General features: G+C 41.2%; 1 protein-coding gene across 1 annotated transcript in view; it reads left to right on the top strand.

Moving 5' to 3' along the window:
- PARG (poly(ADP-ribose) glycohydrolase) overlaps window positions 1–17,294 on the top strand; it is a 91,655-nt gene that overhangs the window by 50,581 nt on the left and 23,780 nt on the right. Inside the window, exons 10-12 of the mRNA XM_077350570.1 lie at window positions 7,926–8,005; window positions 11,689–11,749; window positions 14,324–14,399. Of these exons, the coding sequence (XP_077206685.1) occupies window positions 7,926–8,005; window positions 11,689–11,749; window positions 14,324–14,399 (217 nt within the window). The remainder of the gene's footprint in view (window positions 1–7,925; window positions 8,006–11,688; window positions 11,750–14,323; window positions 14,400–17,294) is intronic.

Genomic DNA, 17,294 nt, shown 5'->3' with positions numbered 1-17,294 from the left:
TATGAGTACCCTGACATTTGATAGTTGACTCCACATTATGGTTGGATGCTTCGGTGTCCGAGCAGCCACCGCCACAGTGTGGGGGGGGGGTGCCAGCATACCAGCAGGCACACACATGCAGGGGCAGGTGCCTCTTCTCCCCCCCTTGTGCCGCGGCGCTGGCTGCTTTGGGTGCAAACAGCCACTTTGGACGCCAAAGCACCCAACCTTACTCCACATCCTATAGTAGCCCTTTGGCACTTGGCTCTGCTTTCTGAAGTAGCCATTTATTGGTTGTGCCCATCACCTTGTGTCAAAATCCCAAAGATGCTCAGAAGCTCAGAAGGATTGGAGACTTCTGATATATCCTGAAGACACACAGGTACACAGGAAGAAAGAAATATGCCTATATGTATTTAATCAACAAATACAGCATTGAGATGAAACAGAACGGTCTCTTATTGCTACAGGAGGACAAATTCGGGGATGAGCGACTATATAAACTACTGCGTATGCATCCAACCATTTATACAGGACCAAAACACTTACTTTTGCGTGAAAGACTCAGGATATTCCTTGGGACTGAGCCATAGTTCAGCTTCATAAATACAGTAAATATTCACATTGGATTGTTAAAAAAAGAATCTTTGATTCGGTTTCCCTTTTTTGCATTAATTTTCTTTTGGAGCACAGATCAGAATTGAAGTTTGTGCACAAAAACAACCTTGACATCTGAAGAAAAGCGCTAGAATAGCATCAACGAAAGGAAATGTAGAGAGTGATTAAAATGTACAAGTCGCTGTCAGAGGATGTAGGGACAGCTACTGAAATAGACAGCTGTAAAAGGGAATTAGATTCATGGAGGATAGGTCTATCAGTGGCTACAAGCCACGATGTGTAAAAGGAACTTCCATGTTCAAAGGCAGTCAGCCTCTGAAGCTCAATGCCAACAGGAACATCAGGGGAAGGTCTCAACCTCTGTGCCCTGTTGTTAGCCCTAAAGGAACTGATTGGCAACTGTGCTGGATTATTTGGACCACTAGTCTGATCCAGCAGGGCTCTTCTTATGTTCTTAACTGTCTTGTAACCCCAGACATCCCCAGAAGTGCCTTCAAGCAAGATTTGTGGATTTAAAAAATGTAGATGGGGAAATTACACTAGTTAAGATATATGTGCCTTTTATACAGTAGTTTTAAGAAAGGAAATAGTTATGCGGCATATTATGTTTGTACAGGGGAATGGAAATCTGATTTAGCTGTAACGTAATTCTGTCTTACCATAAGCATCAATTTGGTACCATTAATGAGAATTCTCTATGGAGTAATTTCCCCCCTCTATTTGAAGTAACCTGATTAGAAAATAGGGTTTCATGTTTATAATAACTAACCCTGGATACCATGTTGTCCTCAAACACCTGTTTTCAGGAGCCAGCACGGTCCAGTAGAAAGACTTAAAAGCTGGATCGCGGACCCATGAGTTGTATTCCATGGGCATTTCTGCACATCGTTAAAAATAGCGTTATGCCAGCTGAATGGCGTAACGCTAAATATAATCGCGCCTCCCAGTCCCTCCTCACTTTTGGGATGTTTCACTCTTCTCTGCCACCATTTCACATTTCTCCCCCTCTACATGCTTGCTTGAAATGGCGGAAGAGAGCAACACAGTTCATACGTGACTCTCTTACTTATACATGACTCTCTGTTGCTTATTGTATGTTTTATTCTGATGTTTCATGGCTATAATAAATGGTTGGTTGGTGGTCTGTTGCTGGCACACAGCACACATGGACACAGGTGAAAACATACATTGCACAGGCTGTTACATGTTGGGTAAGCTTCTCAAAGTATTTTCCTTTAAATTAAAAGAGTGGAGTATTTCCAAGTTGAAGGTGATGTTACACTTGGCATTTGTCTGTCTGCAGTAAATAGGGAAAGCTATTGCCTGTGAGGTTAAATGGTTGAGGTGTGTTCTTTAAATCTGATACTATGGGAATCCAAAATCTCTAAGCTACTTTCTATGCAAATAGAGAAATTGAAGCTCATTTACTTAATTAACTAGAAAAGACTTGCAGCCACAATCAAGGGTTTGTTTTCCACAATGCTTTGAGTGTGACATCGCTGGAAGCAACTTGGTGCTTTTCACATCAGAAAGAATAGTGTCTGCTTAGATGATGGGAGAATTCCCATATTTGTAAATTATGTAAGAGCAAGATTGCCTCAAGGGCTTGCAGAAAACATCTTGTTCCCCTCCTTCACTAATTCCTGTTGCCCTTTCCTGGGATCATCCATAACCTTTTTCCTTTTCCTGATTCCTTCTCTCCTTCAAACCCACCAGCCATCATACCTTTATTTGTCCTTACTTCTTAAGCATACCCTTCCCACCCCTGTCTGTCAGTCTCTTAATGGGAAAATGCTTGCTGAATTTCATAATGTCAGCTATTGGGCCAAGCCCAGTTGTATGAAGCCAGCCAGAAGCAGTTGGGTAGTACCCGCCAGTCTGGCCTGGGGGCAGTTGTATAGTGGGAAATCTGCATGGAGTTGCAGGGTGTACTTCCCTTCCTCCACTATTTCCTTTTCCCCTCCTGACAGCTCCCATATGCTCCAATTTCCCTGCTTCCTTCCCAACAAACTGAATTTTTATCTGCTTTCTATCTTGAACTATATTTATTATTTGGTTGTGGAAAGTGCACTGGCCCCTTGATGGGAAATACTCTAATTCAGTGGTCACCAACCGCCGGTCCGGGGACTGGGACTGGTCCGTAGCTCCTCCTCCCTAGCTGCTGCCTCGGGGGGCTGCCCTGCCACTCTGCCGCCGACTCACCTTTGGTGCTCTCCAGTGGCCGTCATGGCTGGGACTCCCCCTTGGCGTGGCACTGCACAGCTGCTGCTGGCAGCACCCCCCAGCAGGCGGCAGGAAGTCAGGGGTGCTGGCAGGAAAGCAAGTGGAGCAGGGGCTCAGGCGGCGGCAACGCTCCTCAGCAAAAGACTACCCCCCTCCCGGGCCTCAGTAAAATTGTCAAGCGTTGACCGGTCCCCGGTGATAAAAAGGTTGGGGACCACTGCTCTAATTGATCAGCTGATGGCAGCATATATACCCAGAGAGAAGTGAGGAGCCCCTCTAGGCATCAGGTGAGCCCCTCTAGGAGTCACTTTTCTCTTGCTGGTATAGGTGATCCAAATATAAGCTTTTCTCTCCAATCTTGTGCTTCAACAATTAACAAATGTAATAATTTCAAAATGCCTACATGAACAATGAGACTTTTTTTTTTTTGCAAATCATATTTTTTGCTGCATCACCTTGTGGCCTAGCACTAATTGAGAGCCCATTTGTATGATGATGTTGTTAAATCTGTTGGGGACCAGAAGAAATATCCTATGCCAACTCCTGCTCACAACACCTGTGCTAGACATAGAGATCAGATGTGAACAAACAACATCGATTGGGTGGGATTATATACAATTACAGCCTTCCTCCATATTTTATGTAAAGTGAACAACTCATCTACAGTAAATCATTAAGATTGTATCAGAATACTAAAAATATTAGCTACGAGATACCAGGATTCTTTGGTTTATATTAGTAGACTTTTGAAACCTTCTGGTATTTCCTCTTGGGGTCTGTCTCTATGTTACTTCAGAATGCTTTCATAACTTGTATAAATGTCTTACAATTTGATTAAAATTGCTGCTGCAGTTATTCAAATAATAGAACCTTGGAAATACTTTTAAAGGTTGTAGCAATAGTCAGCTGTACAGAATTTGGCACTCATAAATTGAAGTGGCAGATTGTCACAACCTCTTGCAGTAGGTGAGAGAGGCTTACTGGAAGGAAATGTGCAATTGCAGACCACTTATTAATTACTGCAGTGTAAATCTGGGTTTGCTGAGTTTTGTCTTTGATTTACATGGCTTTATAATTGGATGAGTTTTGAACTATCAGATTGCTTCTCTTGGCTTCTTTAATTCATAAATTACTTGAATTCCAATTTGGTAATTGCTTTGAGGACTGGTGGGTGGGTTGGCAGTGTGGGAGAATGCATTTTAAAATGTTTCTGTTCATGGTGGCTAGACTTAACCCCCTGTTCGGGATGACTCTAGTCAGGCCTGTTTCAGATACATACATGCACCTAATAAGCCCTAGGCAGCTTTCCTATGGCAAACCTTTTAACTTCTGGCTGGAGGTACACATCAATAGCATTTTAGTTTCATTAAGGGCATAGTGCACAGGATTACCATTAAAGGATCCCTACTTCCATATTAAGCTGTTATTGAAACATCACTTGTCCTGCCTGAATGACTCTGACTAGGCCAAGCTTGTCAGATCTTGGAAGCAGGGTCGGCCCTGGTTAGTACTCGGAAGGGACTTCACAAATAACTCTTCTCGCTTACGGTGTAATCCCATGAGCAGTAATTCCAAGGTCATAAGGCATTGCCAACCCACCTCTGAAAGTCTCTTGCCTTGAAAACGCCACAGGTTTGCCATAAGTCAGTTGTGACTTCATGACATGTTACACACAAATGTATTGCACTCTTAACATTGAGTGACTCCATAGAAACTGAGCTGTAGTTTTCTGGGGTAGAGGATGCCAAGGGGATGGAAAGAAAGAAAGCTGAAGATGGGGCAGATAAAGGTAAGTTGTCAGATAGGCATCAAGGAGAGAAGGGAGCAGGGGAAAAGAAGATGCTGCGGGGGTTCTCAGGAAAGAGAAAGGGGAAATAGTGTGTGTGGGGGGGATGCCCTACATAAGTCTTTGTGGGTCCCTCATTTGAAGATATAGAATGCATCCATCAGTACATTGTTAAGATTCTTCGTGTGTGGTATTTGCAGCTGTGTTACAGAACCACCATTTGAAATGCTGCTTTTAAAAATATCAGTCATTTTTAATGGGAAAATGGCAGCAATCTGATTCACATGGTATTATGTATCAATATCTTACTGTGTGGACATGCAGCCCAATTCCAGGTATATTTACTTTGTCCAGTGAGGCATACTTCTGGAAAATATGCATAATAATTGCACTTAGAGTTAGTTACTTGCAACTTTTCAGCATGCTCCAATTAAAACAAAACTCTTAAAATTATTGTTGGGTAATCAATGTCAGACCAGTTGCCTGGATGCATACCTCAATTTTTTTCCCTTTGTTCTCGTGGTTTAACATTTCCAAGTAAAGTTAATATTTTAAAACTTGTATCATTTGTTCATGCAAGTCATTTTTTTCCAGAGCAGTTTTTTTTTAATCCATTTCCACCCTGAAAAGCAAACTTCACCTGAAGGCTGTTTTTGTATAGCAGCTTGTCTGCCTTTCTGCCAAATGGAATTGGTTGGATTATATTGCACAACTCTCTTGTTCAAGCAAACATTTCTATATTTTAAGAACAGCTTTGAGGTTGCCCCTCTCCCCCAAAGGTCTTTTACTATGTGTGGTTACTTTAAGCAAACGCTGGCAGGGGCATTGTGGGTCTGAAATCTTCAGAGTTCTTCCCTCTGGACAGATTGCATTATGTGTATTGCTTTGAGATGCCATTCTGCTTTGTGTAAAATCAAATTAAGCTATACAAGCACAGGCTGCTGGAAGGTAGATGACACAGGAAGAATTATGTCATTTTTTTAATGTACTCCCTTTATGTCTGAGATCGAGGGTGTGTGTTACTTGGCCCATGAAAGAATTCCTTTTCAGAAAAACTAGGTAACTTTAGAGTACAGTTTTTCAAAGCTCTAAATCACAATAAAGAAAAGGAATGTCTAGAGGATGCTCTTCTTTCTCCTATTTAACTGAACCATTGGAGCGTAGGTCAGTAAAAGTAATTCTTGTCTTGATGGAATGTTGATGGCTCTTGAGATATTCTAGAATTAGTCACTCTAAAAATGCCATCATTGACTTCACAAATAACTCTTCTCACTTACGGTGTAATCCCATGAGCAGTGAATTCACCTGAAAAGTGAATTCACACAAGACAACAACTCTTCTTTGATAAACAGAAATATATCAGCTTTTTCTTGTCCGTGGAAGGGAAAGGGGGCTCTAACTTACTGGTTCTGATTCAGGTGGGTAGCCATGTTGGTCTGAAGCAACAGAGCAAAGTTTGAGTCCAATGGTACTTTTAAGACCAGCAAAGCTTTATTCTGGTGCCCTCATGTCCCTGAAAGCTTATACCCAGAATAAACTGTGTTGGTCCACTGGAATCAAACTTTGTTATGGTTCTGATTAAGAACTGATTAAGCAGTTCTGAGTGGTTAGTTTAGAAATACTTATAAAGGTAAAGGTAAAGGTATCCCCTGTGCAAGCACCGAGTCATGTCTGACCCTTGGGGTGACGCCCTCTAGCGTTTTCATGGCAGACTAAATACGGGGTGGTTTGCCAGTGCCTTCCCCAGTCATGACCGTTTACCCCCCAGCAGCAAGCTGGGTACTCATTTTACCGACCTCGGAAGGATGGAAGGCTGAGTCAACCTTGAGCCGGCTGCTGGGATCGAACTCCCAACCTCATGGGCAAAGCTTTCAGGTGGCTGCCTTACCACTCTGCGCCACATATTTCTGTAGGAAATGTTTCTAACAGTGACAATCTTATCAGCAGAAGAATGTGTATCTTGCTATGTTCAGGCCATGAGGTCTCATAAGAAATGACAGTATTTTCCAGCAAAGCACTGGGAATGCGTGTTGCTGATTAATCACCTGAGGCAGGGTAAGGGAACAAGGAGGCACATGAGGATTATATCAGTGGACCAACAGAAGCCCAGCAATGGCTGGAGACAGTCAGCTGGTTAACTAGAGGGACGGGAAGGGGCCATGCATATTCCCAAAGACATACTGCTCTGGTGGCTGAGGTAATTATGTTTAAAGCCCTAAACAATGTGCGACCCCAGTATCTATGGGACTGCTCCTGTTCTGTCCCCCCCAAAACACTAAGATCATATGACCAAAATTTGCTTAGGGTCCTTAGCCCCAAAGAAGTAAAACTGGCCTCTACCAGAACCAGAGCCTTCTCAGCCTTAGCCCTGGCCTGGTGGAACATTCTGCCTAGGGAGATTCTTTTAAGCGGTTCCAGAGGGCCTGTAAGACAGAGCTGTTCTGTCAGACCTATGGTTGAGGCCAGGAAACTAATACCAACAAAATACTGGCCACCCTGCCTGAAACTGAGTATCACCTAAAGAAATCTGCCAAATACCAATCTCCCCCCCCCCACCCTCCCCCCCAAAAAACCCAGGTCTTTTAATTTAAATGAAGTGATGGCTTTTAAACCTAATGTAATGTAATTTTAAAATGAATCTAAATTTATTAAATTGATTTTATTGTTATATTTTATTGAATGTGCTGCTGTATTTTGATGTTATTCGCCCTGAGCCCATGAAGAAAGGCGAGCTATAAGATTAAAATTATTATTACTACTACTACTACTACTACTACTACTACTACTACTACTACTACTACTTCTGAGTAATCTTGGTTAACATAAGCGTTATGGATAATCAAATGTCAGATAAGAAAGTTTTTTCAGTAGCTTTTTTTTTAATCCATAAGGAACTGTGGTATCCATTGTTAAGCTGTCTTGAATGCCTATTTTCTGCCTTAACCTTTACATCAGGGGTAGTCAACCTGTGGTCCTCCAGATGTCCATGGACTACAATTCCCATGAGCCCCTGCCAGCAAACGCTGGCAGGGGCTCATGGGAATTGTAGTCCATGGACATCTGGAGGACCACAGGTTGACTACCCCTGCTTTACATTATTGCTGCAAAGGGATCCTGGAGGCTTTTTGGCTTTCCTTTGGACATAGAACAGGGGTCAGTGGGAAAATGCAGAGATCGCTGTGAATTTCCTGCATTGTGCAGGGGGTTGGACCCTTGGGGTTCCTTCCAGCCCTCTGTTTTTATGCAGTTTTACTTAAGTTATATTTTTTACCTCTTTTACTTACTGACATTTTGTTATATCAATTTTGACTTTCCTCAGGTTGTTTGAAGGACGTTCACCAAGGAAGCCTGAGAAATTGAAAACCCTTTTCTGCTATTTCAGAAGAGTTACAGAGAAAAGTAAAGCTTGTTATTTATTAATCTTTCTGCACCATGGATTATATAGTTCTGCCTGATCTAATGTGTTTTTTGTAACCTGTACTCTCAACAAAGCTCAGAGAAATTTATGTTATTTTAAGAGTAGCAACAATAAAATACCCCACAAACATTCAAATCAATATTATAACAGTAAACAAACAGTGGCAAACCAAAGCAATAAAACCATAACAATAAACCCAATAAGGCAGTACACATCGGAGCTGCATCAGTGGACCCAGCAACATCAGCCAACCATCTCAGGATCATACTGCTGCTCATCCTCTAATGTGATCTATGCCATCACCTGTCAGCAGTGCCCCTCCAGGTGTCAGACAAAGGGAATATGACTCTTGAAAGTTAATACCCCCACAGTCTTGTCAGTTTCTGAGGTGCCATTGGATTAAAAGCTATCTGTTCTTCCCAGGGAGTATTTTCTAAATGTGCAACGTGTCATTAATGCAGGACAAACTTCCCTACCTCTTCATTTACTTGGTTACTATTTGTGCGCCCCAGAAACTTGTGGTAGGAACATCACCCAATTTGTTCACAGAAGGGGAAAGATGACCCAGACTCCCCCATATCTACTTTTAACTATAGATGCACCACTAAAATATTCCTATACTTATTTCTAGCAACCCCAAACATGTGCACTGAATTCAGGTTCCAGAGGGAGTGGGGGAGTTTTCTGTTGTATCTTATTGGTGACATTTTGCCCAATCTGCTGCTGTGTTAATATATAGAGAGATACCTTTCCCTGGCCTGACTAGCCCTGACCAGCCAGATCTCATCAGATGATGGAAGTTAAGCAGGGTCAGCCTTGGCTGGTATTTGGAGGGGAGGCCTTCAAGGATTACCAGGCTTGTCACTCGGAGGCAGGCAATGTCAGACCACCTCTTCTCTTGAAAACTTCATTGGGTCACTATAAGTCTGTTGCGACTTGGGGGTATTTTCCACCATTACACACAGATACTTTGCCATTTTGTAGCTTTCATTTTGCGAAAAGGGAATGTGTTTACTGTAGCAGTTAGCAAGATAACAAAAGATGTGATTCTTTGATTCGCAATTAGCTTTATTTTACTTTGTCGTCTCCCTTTGGAGGAAGAAAACTTGTTCTTTGGGGTTTTTTTTTCTTAGTTTAATGAATGAATAAGATGCTCGTAATTCATCCTTAAAATTAGTTGAAATTAAATATCCTATTCCCTAAGCCTTTTATTATAAATAGTAATGAAGTTGCTTGTAACACCAGCCTGAGTGACTGGAAACCTAAAGCTCTGCACCCAGAAGGTTAATGCTTAATTTGTTGAACATCATTTCATAATATTGCAGTCCTCTTCTGGGAAAAGGCAAGATGGATGCAAAGAGCACTGCTTTTGGAATAAATACTCTTAAGCCTTTAGAATACCTTAGAACACCTGGGAGAGTAACAAAATTCTATTTAACATTTTCCAGAGTCTTTCCTCCCCTAGGCTTGGAAGCCCATTCCCTTCAGCATTATTTAGGCAAATCAATCAGCTGGCCCACTGCAAAGTATTTGACAAGTGCGAGAGATGAAACATTTTCCAGATGGATTAAAATAGCCTTGAATCATTCTTTAATTTAGTTTACACTGTTAAATTAATTTCAATTAAGTCTAACATCCACTGAAACTCTTGATGGAAACAAAAAAGCCTGTTGGGTTAATTTTAGACCAGGGAAAGGACTATATTTTTAATCACCTTTATGTCTTGATTTTTTTAAATTTCAGGTCTGCCACTGATTTATTTTCAGAAATTAAACTCGGCCATTGGGCTTCTTTCCCTAATGGGGAATATTTAGGGACTATTACACCACCACTCTGAGAATATAGGCACTCCTCAAAATTAATGCTTTTTTCACCTTCCTCCAATGCACAGTTTGCAGCCTTGAGGAGCTCTGTACTGCAGTCTTTGGGAACCCATCTGTATCTCTCTTTTAATCTGAAATAATCATCAATAAGTGAGCTTGAACTCCCAACCCAAGCATCTATCAAGAAAGCATCTTCTCTGCAGTGCTTCAGTGATATACTGGTTGAGCACTTTAATAAACTGAGGTTTCATTTTCTATAGTTTGCAATAACCAGTTGTTCACTGAGCAAAAGATATGAAAATGCCCCCCTAAATCTGAAGGGTTCTCTTAAACCTCCTGAGATCAGAAAGTGAGGAATTCTTCCTGGACCCATAGTTTTGCTTTCTAGTGCAACAAGAAGGAAAGTTCTCCTTTCAGAGGACAGTTTTAGAGGATAGCCATGTTGTTTATCTTCAGTGCTCTGTCCAGTCCCACATTTGGATCTTCACATCAGACTTCATCAGACTTCATTGGATAATTGTACCATTTTAGCATAATGGTTAGAGTGTTGGCTTAAGATCTGGGAGACCCAGGTTCAAATCCCAGTTCTGAGATGGATGTTTGCTGGGGGAACTTGGCCACATTTGTCTATGTCCCTGTGTGAAAGTCCGCCCAGTTGCTCCCAATGAGCAGACTTTGTTGAAGAAAATCTCTTTATTGAAGAAACAGTGTAAGCATCTCTAGGTTCTTGCTAAGACTGACCCCTCTGGGAGCCATTACTCCTTATTAATGTTTGTCCCTGCCACTTCCCCCAGTCACCCAGCAAATGCTGGCAGGGGCTCATGGGAATTGTAGTCCATGAACATCTGGAGGACCACAGGTTGACTTCCCCTGCCCTAGAGCACCAAAAGCAAAACCTGGTCCCAGCCAGCACCTGTGCTTCTCAAGGCCAAGAGGAAAAATACTATGTTCTCAAAATGTCAAGCATCTCAAAGGCACTACATTAGCTACTTTCACACCTACAACCATGAATAACAAGAGATCAAAAGGGCTATAAATAACTGTAAAGGTGACAGTCGAAAGCTGGGTTCAATAAAGAAAAAATGGCAAAAGCTTATGACAATGAGGTTTTGACACTCTGCCTGTTTCTGCCTGACCCTACCTTTTAGGACAATATTTGAGCCCTTTAAGACCAACAATGTTTTATTCAAGGTGTGAACTTTTGTGTGCATGCACACTTCCTCATTGAAGTGTGCATGTTGATGAAAGCTTGCACCTTGAATAAAACTTTGTTGGTCTTAAAGGTGCCATTGGACTCAAATCTTTGTTCTACCACTTCAAACCAATACAGCTATCCACCTGAACCAACCTCAAAGGGTTTTGTTAGATAAAATGTTATGTAAGCTCTTTGGGTCTCCATTGGGGGGAAATGACTACCTAAATAATTGCAACATTTTCTGTCACTCAAAATGGTTCTGAAAGATGCACACATGTGGTATCACTGGAGTTCCTTACGGTAACATGGTAGGATGGGAAGCATATTTCCAGTCGGCATCTCATTCATGAAGGCTAATGTTAATAAAAGTTACTTTCCTTGTGTCTCTTAAGATTTATTAGTTAATCACCCAACTTAATTCAAACAAAGTTTTACAATCAAAATGTGAGCTCTTCCATTATAGAAATGGGTACTAGCTACCTTAGTGGCCCTTATGAGGGAGGAAATATCATAGAATTAAATAAAAAATACTTAATATTAGAAACGAAGAGATTAAAACTTAATTATCCTCCTGGTGCACTAAAATATAACATGATAGAACTTTTTCATACTGACTAAGGTATGCCCATTATATCTTCGCTTGTAGAACCCACTGGACTGGTGACATTTACAAGGCAATGCCTACAGGAGTTTCCTGACTGGGAAAGGTAAGTTCAAAATGAGCGAGCTGAAATGGCTTCCCTTTGCTGTAGTAATTTTACCCACATCCCAGTGAACATTATGGGCTCCCTTATTTCCCTTGCCCTGATCAAGTGAGCAGTAAACGCATTCAGATTAAATACCAAAGCAGTCTCTTTTTAACAATATCAAGATTGTTTTGTAAAATACCAAAACTGTATAGTCTCTTCTTCATCCATGAACATTGCTCATCATGACAACCAGGAAAGTTCAAACGATCCAGTAATGGGGAGGGCAAAAAATCATAATGAATATCAAGCACAGATAGCACTGAATGATTATTTTAATCCTAAATTCAGAAGGCATTGCCTAGTGAAAGTTGTTACTCAGGGTAGAAACTGACACCACATCCCCTTGGTGCTCATTGCTTGAGTAATCTTATTCTGCCTCTGGACACAGAAAGATTTCTGCAGGTAATGATGCCACATTATATTTTTAAAGAAGTATGTTTTTAAAGAAAATATTCTAACTGTAGAACACGCAGGCAAAAATGTATAAATATTCAACGTATGTTTGATTTTTTTGTGTGCGATGACATGGAGACTCAGTCAGTGCAGGAGTAAATATTTTTCAAGCTTCAACGTACCAGGAAGTGTTGTCAGCTTGTTTCACTTCCCCACCACATCCACCCCCCTCAGAAGTGAGAGGAACTTTGGGCAGCAAAGGTTTAAATGATCAAGGCTCCTCCCCTTTCCACCCCCTCCTCCTTATTGGCCAATTTGGGAGGGGATGAGTCAAGCTGCTCAAATAAGGGTAGAGTGTTTTTTTAAAAATTAAACATTTCTTTCCTCTTCACTCAGAGTCAAAAACAGCAGGCATGGTGTTGGAGAGTTCTCCCCAGCCGCCATTTTGAAAAACCCCACACCACAATACCATTGAGGGGCCTTCACAGTATCTCAGTAGCATGGTTTGGAAACCTGGCAGTAGGGCAATGGCTTAGCAGCTGTTACCTCAGGAATAGTAACTGCCTGCCTTGCTGGATTTCATGTCCATGCTGGAGATGTTATCCTGTCCATTCCGCTGTACAACAGTTCTGAAAATCTGGAAGCTTTCATATTTCTATGCATCGGAACAGAGATGCAGTCAAGTGCATGGTTTAATCTAACTTGTGCCTGTTTCATATTCTGTGAGACAAGCAGACTCTTAAACTGACATAGATCCTGTTGTTTCATATACGTGTACAGTGCTGCGTAGTTTTTGAGGACATTCTTGTGTCTTTCAATGACTGCGTTTGCTGTGCCATTCTGTGCATTTTAAAAAACTTGAACACCCCATCCCCCATCTCCTTTCCTCCAAATAAGCACATGCAAGAAATTGAAATTGCATGTCGAATTAGTTTCAGATTCTTGGCTGATAAAAACCTGTTTTAATAGAACTGTTCCTCAACTTGCTTCTTCAAGATCTAATTTATTTTTAATTCAAAGACTTAGAGTAGATTCACATGTTGACCTACTGCAGGTTGCACTGTGCTTTCTTTAAACAATTTCTAATAACGTATTCTGACAAAAGCCTACTCTTCTTTGGTGGAGTGGCATTTGTGCCAGGTCTCTGTGTGTGAGAATCTACACTAACAGTTCATGACATCGTATAATTGATGCTGTTTCCCAAATAAAACCGCTTTTGTGCAGCTAACTACATGCTTATAACTGGATGAGGATAATCTATGCTTCCCATCAGTGATCAGAGAGAGCAGCTAAATGAGTTTCTACCTTCCCTCCCCACCCCCTCCACGAAATGACTAATGGAAGGTTGAGTTAATGCTGATGCACTCAGATTCAGTACAAAAATGTCCTTATGAAAAACATTCATTTCTCGCTACAATTTGGATCTTGTTCAAGTGGGGGCCCCAAAGTAAAGGTTTCCCAGGGGCAATCAATCAAGAGCCGAGTATGACTAATGCAGCTTAATTTAAACATGTCTGTTGGTCTGTTTAATTTAACTGTAGCATGATTAAAAATGCCAGTAATGCCACTTTATGCAGAACAATAAATTTCTTTCAAGATGCAAAATGGTCACCACATTTTTTAAAAAATCATCATTATCCCAAAAGAGATAAAATAGAAGGGAATCCCCAAAGAAGAACTTAAGTCTTGCATATCTGTTTCTGCAGAAATAAAATGGTGGGCTTTGCATTAGCCCCAGCAAAACCCGGGCCACACCCACAGTGGAGACTGTAGGTGTTATGCATATTTTCTGGGCTCAGCTTTCTGCATTGGCATAGAAAGAGGAGAATAATTGTGTATGGTCCTGTAGGCTTTCTTCTCCTTCAGAGCCCACATTTGACCTGAATTTTATCAGATTGAGCCAACTGTTTTATCTTTTTCAGTATTCCTTTCCTAGGAGTCATTTAAAGCCTTGATCGGCTCTCTGACAACATGAGCTTTGACTCATGAAAGCTTATATGGTGGGAAATTTTGTGGTTCAGAGACCCAAATTTTATTCTAGAGCCTTGAAGGTGACACTGAGCACTGTAGATTGCACTGGGTGCAAACCTTTATTGCGCTTCTGCATATTTTTGTGGGCTTATCCTTATTTCATTGCAGAACTCAGAAAAAAATGTCCAGGTTGCACGTCACATATGAAGGTACCATCGAGAGCAACGGGCATGGGATGTTACAGGTGAGAATGTTGATCTCATGTAGGTTTGGACTAAACTTTGGTCTCTTGAGTATTTTAGCTGAATCATTCAGTTTTGCCCTACTTTATGTAGAAGTAGCAAGCTGTCATGCAGTGCAACAGACACAGCAGAATTGATGCTTCTGACACTTAACATTATCCGTTGTCTGTAGCTCACCTTGTTTTGCACACATGTGACCTGCTTGAAAACCTTTGGATTGACAATCCTAAGACCTGGATCGCTACACGTTCTTCAGGTCAGACAGTGATTGAAGAGTGACAGGAGAGGAGTTTCCAGAGTATGAAAGTGACAGGCTGCCAATTTTCTGGGTATTTTGTTTTGTTTTGGAAACGATGTTACTGTGCTCCAGGTGTTGACAAGTTCAGGAGGTTGTGTCCACTGCTATTGGAGTTGTTTTTGATCAGACAGGCAGTCAACTAAATTGGTATGATAAGGAGACCATATCTTCTTTACCTACAGAGATTTTGGTTGGGTTTTTTAAAATAGTGTTGGAAGAGAGCTGGCTTGTGAAGTATCATATGAAGCCCTGTTCTGTTTAGAAACACAGTGGGGATGAAGCACAATCCACAGCTTGCTGGCTGAATCCAAAACATTAGGATTAAGGTGGCCTAATAGCCTTTGTTTCATTCATCTTCCGTCTTCTGTACATGGGGATTGTTTATGATCAGTCCTGCCATCAGATAGGTATTTGCAGCTAAAAGCCTCCAGGAGGTGCTGCCTGCTAGAGTCAGAAGCTTGTTCCCATCCAGAGATCACATGCTCCTGTGCAAGAGCACCCTCTCTACCCTCAGTTCCTCTTTTACCACTGGAGGAGAAAGTTCTGGATTTGGAGTCCTTAAGCTATAGTCAAGAGGATTTTCCTTCCAGATTTCTTCTAGCTACGTCAGCTTCTGAGTCTCTTCCTTGGCTCAGAAGGCAGTTTTCAAGAAGTACTCCCATTGTGAGGCCAAAATGACCAAAACTGACAAAGACTGTATCCCCAGTAAATTATGTTGTTGTGTAAAGGAAGTGTGTTGGTATTGGGAGTAGAAGCTACATCTTGACGGGAAGGCTGAGATTCAAAGTAGTGGCGTGTGCATGCAAACCTTATATTCGTATGTTGTGGGCAGCATGATCTCATTATCTCTTTCTGCTGCTGTTGGCTGCGCTTGTTCACTGTGTTATTATTGTGAATTAGATTAGCAAAGTTCTCGGGGGAGAGGCTGAGATAATCTGTTGTACTCAGACATCACTCCATATGATGGGGTATCGATCCTGATTAGAATCTTCTGTCACTGCTGTGCTATGCAGCATGAACCACTGACATATTTGTAGCTGGTGACCAACATATTAATCCTAGTTGTGTTATATCTAAAACACAGGAAAGGAAGGTTCTTGATGAAAGCACTTGCAGTTTGATAGAATGTCTTTTTCTGTGACCTGGTCTCTGAAACTAGTATCAGTTGCAGTCAAATACAGATAAGATCCCAGCAGCCTAATTCATCCTGGCTATCCTTCTATCATTTATTTATTTATTTTTATTTATTTTTTAGATTTATATACCGCCCTCCCCGAAGGCTCATGCTTTCCCTTGAACCAGAAGGACACATTCTAGTGTTACAGATATTTTCTCCTGAAACATACCTTTCCAGATTTGCTACACTTGGCCAAACCTGGAAATGTATTAAAATTGTGATGCATTTTTCACTTCCGAAAAGCAGTATTAATTTTGCTGCCGTGCCACTCAGAAACAAAGCCACTGAAGGAGGCAGCAAAAATATTTTATAATGCCCGTGTTGTGCTGTATAAATTTGCATTGTATGAATGCAGCACGTGAGAACAGTGATTGTCAGCCCACCGATCCTGCATAAACAAAACAAATACCTTTGCTTGGGCAAATTCAAGAGTAGATACAAAAGAGAACTCTCTTCTGAGCATTAGACCATGTGAAGCCACACTTGGAACACAAATGTTTTCCAGCATTTTTACTGGAGTTTTCGTTGTCGTCTAACCTAGTTACTATCCAGCTTTTTTGTTTCATCATGTTTAGGGCATCCCCTGAATGTAAAGGTGCTCTCTAAGCTCTAACTTGGCACTTCATTCAGCTTCTGGATTTTAAAAAGATAATTTTCATTGATTGATTGATTGATTGATTGAGTGAGTGAGTGAGTGAGTGAGTGAGTGAGTGAGTGAGTGAGTGAGTGATTCAAACAATTGCAAGAGTCCTCCTGGTAAAGGAGATCCTAGATGGAAACTGTTCGTAGAACAGAATATTAATAGGTATTGATTAGATATCTATCCTACATGTTGGTCAGTAGAAACGCCTAAAGTACATTGTTTGTCATTGTCTGTAATAAACCTCTCCCATGTGAAGGGAAACTCCTTTCCCTTTCAGGTGTCTTCTGTCATACACTCACAGGAATCTCTGTAGATTGAAAAGTGCCAAGTAGAATTCAATTACCGAACTAAGCATGCCCTCAGGTAGGCAGATGATGGCCAAGTATATTATACTAAGGAATATTTCATTAAAGCCATTCAAAACATAAGGAATCTGCAGTGACAAATAGTGGCTGTCATGTGCGACTGCACATTACTCTAAGGCAACATCAACTGTTACATGCTACCCAATGGCATGATTGTCTTTTCATGTCCAGCTGGCAGGGAACGGTTCTCAGGGAACCGTACCATAAACGCAGTCGGATATACATTTCAATGGGCACCTGCTAGGATTTGATAGGTACATATAAAACATGCTGTGTTTCCACAACTTTTTATATATGAATGTTAACAAAATTTCTGAAGTGTTTGGAATTAAATACTTGTAGTTGTACTCTTCGTGTTCAGACTTGTGACATTCTGTGAACAGGAAGCTAATAGAAGAAATTCTGACGCCAGCA

The sequence above is a fragment of the Paroedura picta genome, chromosome 8 (genome assembly GCF_049243985.1).
Source record: "Paroedura picta isolate Pp20150507F chromosome 8, Ppicta_v3.0, whole genome shotgun sequence".
Taxonomy (NCBI): Eukaryota; Metazoa; Chordata; class Lepidosauria; order Squamata; family Gekkonidae; genus Paroedura; species Paroedura picta.
The sequence above is the reverse complement of the archived record's forward strand: the minus strand, read 5'-3'. Positions and strand labels throughout refer to the sequence as shown.